The sequence below is a fragment of the Fukomys damarensis genome, unplaced genomic scaffold, assembly GCF_012274545.1.
Source record: "Fukomys damarensis isolate Sample0158 unplaced genomic scaffold, DMR_v1.0_HiC HiC_scaffold_27, whole genome shotgun sequence".
NCBI classification, from domain to species: Eukaryota; Metazoa; Chordata; class Mammalia; order Rodentia; family Bathyergidae; genus Fukomys; species Fukomys damarensis.
Window position 1 is genome coordinate 4,384,473 of NW_022900939.1, and position 7,181 is coordinate 4,391,653.

The 7,181-nt window shown below is 35.2% G+C and overlaps 1 protein-coding gene across 1 annotated transcript; it reads right to left on the reverse strand.

The window, feature by feature from the left end:
- Positions 1-1,337: 1,337 nt before the first annotated feature.
- LOC104851263 (olfactory receptor 8K3) lies at positions 1,338-2,297 on the reverse strand. The gene has a single exon (XM_010608435.1). It carries the CDS (start codon positions 2,295-2,297, stop codon positions 1,338-1,340), a length of 960 nt encoding a protein of 319 aa, XP_010606737.1.
- Positions 2,298-7,181: the final 4,884 nt, after the last annotated feature.

Below are 7,181 nucleotides of genomic sequence, written 5' to 3' on the forward strand. Positions count from 1 at the left end.
ATATATATATATATATACACACACACACACACAAGGAAAAACATTTAATATGACCTATAAATTATAAAATGGATATTGACATTTAAAATCAAATAAATATGACATATTATTATACCTAAGCATATTTAATTTTCTTTATGCATAATATTTCAGATCTATTGAAATTCTGAACATTTATTTTAGAAATAATACATTAATTAGACTAATTAACTCACATTTACATTTTCAATTTCAAGGATTACAAAATATAAAAGTAAAAACTGGTGAAGGTAATTTGGGAAAATAAAAAGTAATTTAAAGTATATCAATTTTAAATATTTCTATACACACAAACAACTAATATTAACGTTTCAATTCTGTCATTGCAAGATGCATTTTGTAGGGAATTTTAATATTGTGCTATACATAGTCATCAAAGTGAATATCTATTGCCTAAGCTCATTAGCAATATTCATTACCAGATGACAATGCATGCAGGCTTTTATTCTTCAAAAAATATTATGCATAATTTAATGTGTATTCGCTCTATGCATTCACTAATATGCATAGTACACAGAATTACACAAAACTGCATCTCTGCTGGACGAACGGCTTGCTGAATAGCACATTTGGTTGAGTGAATAGGCTCTATTGGGTTAATATATGAACATATGGTCATTAATGAGGAAAGAAAAGTATGCTAAGATTACATTATTAAGACATCTACTTAGTTCATAGGACATATTCTTTGTGATCATTCTGATAAAATGAACCTATTGAAAATGCAGTCAAGTCTGATTGTAACAGAACTACTTAGGCATAAAGCAAGCCTGAAATAATAAGACTGTTTTCACACAAAAACAAGCACAGACACAAAATCATACCTGGATACAGGAAAATTTATTGTACCCGCAGAAAATACCCCCCCAATTTTTTTGCACTATGAGAGACTGAGTTCAAGTCCCACCTGAACCAGTTAAAGACTTTTCAAGAAGCTTTCTCAAAATAAATAAGTAAACAAATAAATAGATGCTGTGGATGTAGGTTTAAGGCTGTAGGATTAATACCTAGTACCTCAAAGAACAAAGCATGCTTTTTCCCATCTCTGTGCCAACTACTCTTTTACCCTCCCACCTAGCATATCTGCTTTACTGATAGAGCATAGAGTTGTAATGAACTAGAAAATTGTTTAAATATCACTCTAAAATTGACTGCTCTACCTCAAGGAAGGCACATCTTTAAATGTTTTATTCATCGATTTCATTTATAACATTTTGAATTTTAAGTAGTACCACAAAGTTCAAGCTTTAAAGATGAATAGAGCCAGACTATGGAGGAGAGCAATGGTATTACGTGATTTAGATCATACGTGCCTTTAAAGAAAAATATTTGCATATGTTTTTCCATGTCCTATGAAGAGCATATTTTACATCTTTGTTCCTCAAGCTGTAGATGAGAGGATTCAACATGGGGATGACCATGGTGTAAAATATGGAAGCCACTTTGTCAGTGTCAAAGGAGTGACTGGACTTGGGCTGCACATACATAAATATCAGGGTCCCGTAGAACACGGTGACCACCGTCAGGTGGGACCCACAGGTGGAGAAGGCCTTGCGCCTGCCCTCTGCAGACTTCATCCTGAGGATGGCTGTGAGGATGAGCAGGTAGGACACCAGGACCACCAGAAGAGAGGAAATCAAGTTAAAAGCAGCTAAGATTAGAATTATTGCCTCAATTTCATGGGTATCTGAGCAGAGCAATGATAATAAGGGGAGACTGTCACAGTAGAAATGACTGATCACATTGTAACCACAGAAGGATAAAGTGAAAATCTTTGTGGTGACCAGAAGAGACACGAATATGCAGTAGAGATAGGGAATCACCACGAGTACCCAACACACCCTCGGTGACATGATGGCTGTGTAGAGGAGAGGGTGACAGATGGCCACATAGCGGTCATAGGACATTGCAGACAGAATAAAAAGCTCACTAATAATGAACACAAGAAAGAAAGATAGCTGTGTAGCGCAACCATAGTAGGAGATTGTATTTTGATCAATCACAAAATTTCCCAGCATCTTGGGTCCCACAGCTGTGGAATAACCAAGATCTGTGAGAGCCAGGTGTCTGAGGAAAAAGTACATGGGAGTCTGCAGCCCCGGGTCCACCTGGGTGAGGATGATCATGCCCAGGTTGCCCAGCAGCGAGGTCAGGTAGATGCCGAGGAACAGGAGGAAGAGCGGAGCCTGCAGCTCAGGACGATCTGTGACGCCCAGCAGGAGGAACTCGGTCACTGCGGTGAGGTTGGCCCCCTCCATCCACTTTAGCCACACTGCGTATTCTAGATAGACTTAGTAGAAAAAGTAAGATATTTCAAGTATTTTCACCTGGGAGATTAATTATGCCATGCTAGAGTGACTAAAGTGTATTTTATCTTTCAAGGGTAGATTTTGTGATATTGAAACATCATCACCCGGACATAAGACAGAAGCAGTCACATAGACTAGTTGCTCTCAAGGGAGGTGGTTTCACTCACCAAGAAATACTTTCTATATCAAAAGATAACTTGGTTGTCCCTGAAAGGAGACTCATTTCTCCTGGCATCTAATGTTTAGGGAGCAGTGAGGCTGCCATCACTCAGACTATATCCAATGTGCAGCCCTGAGCTTTAGCCAAAGCAATGTTTGTTCTAAACAGAAAAATGTACCCTGAAATAACTGATAAACGGGGAGCCTGATAGAGACATAGATGCAGATATGTGGGACAAAACTATAAAGCTTAAATGCTGTGAAACTTGTGCACGGGAGGTAAGTTTGTAGTGATTGTACTGTTCTTTAGTTGTCAGCTTTCATTTATATACTTAGAATCACATTGAGGTACAGTTACTGAAATGACATAATGCAAATGCCCATGACATATCAACATTTCTAACAACAAATTCCAAGATGAATACAATGTTTAGATTGTTGCAGCTACTATTTTAAAACCTGGTCCCTTAAAACATCTACTGATAGATTTACAAATGAAATTTTTAATATGTATCATAGATATCTGGATAAGGGCTGAACACAGAACTTTCACCACGACACACAATACTATACCCACTTGCCTCCTACACTAATTCTGAGAAAAGTGGATTTCTGGATATGACCTGAAATCTTTCTATACATCACATTTATAAGAAAAATATGACAGTACATAATGCATGGACATACATGTGTAATAAAATGAACTACATCCAGATGCCTCAAAAGTCCCAGAGACTGCAAAGAGTAACATACAAACAAATGTATGGCATTTAAGGTAAAGTAATTACTGCTGTAAAAATTTGTAGCAGTGCTGCAGATTTAGCTCAGTGGTGCTGCCGCCTGCCTGGCAAATGCAAGGCTCTGAGTTTGACCCCTGGTACCAAGAAAAACAAACAAACAAACAAACAAACAAAACAAAAAACAAAAAAACTTGTAGCAATGTTTTCTAAATTAAAAATAAAAAAAGAAATATAAATGACATACTTTACAATTAAAATTATAGTAACAATATTCTGTCAGGTGTAAGGAAATGAAATTACACATTTTCACAAAGTAAATATAAATCCAAGTAAACATCACTTCCTGCTGTCTTACATAGAACACGGCTGGTCTTGCTAGTGCCACCCAGCATTCTGCCTTCCCCTGCTCACCCAATATTCATGATTTAGACCTAGGAAAACATTTACCCATCACAACACTAGGAGGTTGCTTTTAAGGAAACCACTCAGAGATAAATTTTGTTGTATTTTTTTTTGTTCAGCTTAATTTGCAATAATGAAAAGTTAAGAAGGGCAAAACAATGAAAAGTTAATTGCCTATTTTTCTGTAAGGAAAAATGAAAAACATTTCCTCTCACCTTCCTTGGTGAGCAATGGAATAGGCAAATTGCTTTTTCATAAATAATTACTTTGATTGGATATTTGAATTTTATTTTTTTAAATATTAAATTCATTGAGATCCCATGGTAAAATGTGAAACCTTTTACCATTGCAATACATGTGGGTTCCCGAAACCTCTTAATCTTCAACTAATGTTTTTCACCTTCCAGTGTGAAGGGGAAATTCCTTCTTCCAAGATTAAAAAAGTTATCATGTTTATATAGTCACTTACCTAATCATTACACTTTTATTTATTTCTACAAGATTCCCCCAAAAGCTCACTTAGAATAAATTAGAGCCAGAAGGATGTCGGAATGAGATATTGAATCCCTGGGGTTTCCCGTTCTGCCTTTGAGAAAAATCTCTGTGGCCCTTATTTATGCTTCATCTCATATCACTTTTGGCCTCCTTAAAATAGGACATTAAACAAATATATATGCCTCTATATGCATACTCACAATATGGAAAATGACTGTTCATAAGCATGCATAACATGTTTTTCAGGTACTTATACTTTCGAGTATTTGAAAATATTTAAGAACCAAAAAGAGAGTTCCTAGTGCTTCCCAGGACCTTATGGGCAAGAGAAAGCACACAAACAGTGTCACAAATGGTCGCCTACCTCAGATGCCCAAGGTTTATCAGACTGCGACATTTGTGTAGATACTGTAATATACAGTAATGCCTGCCCTCTTCTACCTGTCACCTGTAATTAAAATTCTCTCCTGGTCTCCCCATGTGTTTCTTAACAATGCTTTTTGAAGAAAATTTATGGATTTTTTTTCCCTTTGAGACTATCCCTGAGGAGATGCCAAGCAATTGGTCTCAGAGCTTAATGAAATGCCTGTAGGTGACTGCTAATTGTCAGAGACAATGTGGATACACTGTGTGCTCATGTCTTAATTGACTGAATTGTCCAGCAAACACCACTTCTGTTTTTTATGTCAAAGAATTATTACTAGAGTCTTAAAAATATATTACAATCTTCACATTTATTGTAACAAAATTTAACACATCCAAGATGGTAAAAAATTCAAATATTTGTAGATATAATAATAGATAAATAAAGTGTAAATTATACATGCAATGAAATATCAATTAGCCTTCAGTTTGAATCTTTCAATTGTGATAACATAGTTGAATCTGTTTTACTCTTTTTTACTGTTTTTGCTTTTTCCCTTCCTACACTCTCTCCTGTGTTATCCTTACTATATATTTTTGCTCATTCATCTTTGAAACATTAGATAATATTCTTGTCAACTTTATATTATTCTAATGTTAAATGACATAACAGGTACACAACTCTGTGAAGTAAAGTTTGACATGTGGGCTCATGCATACTTGTAGCCATCGCGTCAGATTAAGTAGCTTGTGCGGTGACTTACACTGTGGCACTTCTTCATGTTGAATACATTGGCTATCTTCAGTTTTTGATAGGTGCTATTTTAAAATGTTATAATACTACAATTATCCCTTATATATTATCAGACCATAGGGCATTTAAATTGGAGAACAATAACCTAAGAAACTGAAAGAACTTCACAAACACAAAGAAATTGAATAACACTCTCCTGAACAAGCATTGGGTCACAGCAGAAATTAAAGAAGAAAATAGACAGTTTATACAATTTAATGATTATGCCAGAACAACATTCAGGAATCTTTGGGATACAATGAAAGCAGTTTTACGTAGGAAATTCATAGCAGTGAACACCCACACTAGGAAAACAGTGAGCTCAAATTAAAAACCTATAGGTAAATCATAAGCTCCTGGAAATGAATAGCAAGTGAAAGTGAAAACTAATACAAGGTAGGAAATTATAAATATTAGAGCAGAAATCAATGCAAAGGAGACTAAGAAAATAATACAAAAAAGTCAATAAATCAAGAGTTGGTTTTTCAAAAGAATTAATAAAATAGATAAACCTTATCGAAAAAAGGAAAGTGTCAAATTCATGCAATTAGGAATGAAAATGGTGAAGTCACACAGATCCAGCAGAAATCTAGTGGATGATAAATACTTCAAGAACCTGTAATCTAGTAAAATGGAGAACACAGAAGAAATGGACAGATTTTTAGATACATATGAATTACCAAAGTTGAATGAAGAAGATATAAAAACTCCAAACACCCCAATTACAATTAGTGAAATTGAAAATGTAACTAAAGATTTACCAACAAAAAAAACCCAGGCCCTGATGGCTTCGCTGTTGAATTCTAGAAGACATAAAGAACTATTGCTCATGAAACTTTTTAATGCAATTGAAAGAGAAGCAATACTTCCAAATTCATTCCTGGGATCAAGTATTATTTTGATTCTAAAGCCAGGGAAACACCCAACCAAAAAAGGGATCTCCCCAATAAATATAGATGCAGAAGTCCTCAGTAAGATACTGACATACAGAATACAGAGGGCCATTGAGAAGGTAATGCCCCGTGATCCAGTTAGATTTATTCCAGGGATGCAAGGATGGTTCAACATGTGCAAATCAAAAAATGTAGGACACTACATTAACATAGTCAAGGACAAAAACCCTATGATCTCAATAGATGCAAAAAAAGCATTCAACAAAATTCATTACCCATTCATTATAAAAACCCTACAGAAATTTGGAATAGAAGGTCCTTACCTAAAGTTGAAAAAGGCTATCTATGAAAAGCCAACAGCCAACATCATACTCAATGGTCAAAAAAATGAAAAGCATAATGCTAAAATCAATAACAAGAAAAGTAAGTGCACTATCACCACTCCTGTTCAATATAGTCTTGAAACATTAGCCACAGAAATTAGACAAGTGAAAGAAATAAAACCAATAAAGATAGGAAAGGAAGAAGTGAAGTGTCACTATCTGCTGATGATACTCTACATGATGTAGAAGACCTCCCCCCAAAAAACTCCACCAAAAGGCTTCTAGACTTAATTGACAGGTTCACTAAAGTAGCTGGATACAAGGTAAATAATCAAAAATCAATAGCCTTCTTGTTACACAAATAACAGATTCCTTGAAAGTGAAATTGGGGGAACAATTCATTTCATAATAGCATACAGAAAATGAAATATCTAGGAATCAGTATAAGGAAGGAAACAAAAGACCTCTACATTGTGAACTATAACACTCTGACAAAAGAGATCAGAGGATTATAAGAAAATGGAAAGATATCCCTTGTTCCTGGGTAGGAAGAATCAATATAGTAAAAATGGCCATATTTCCAAAACTTCTATACAGACTCAGCACAATCCTTGTTGAAATCCCAACAGTGTATTTCACAGAACTAGAGAAAACAATCCAAAAAT

Excerpts from the sequence above, each read along its gene's own strand:
- LOC104851263 (XM_010608435.1), bottom strand. The coding sequence starts at position 2,297 with ATGGAGGGGGCCAACCTCACCGCAGTGACCGAGTTCCTCCTGCTGGGC.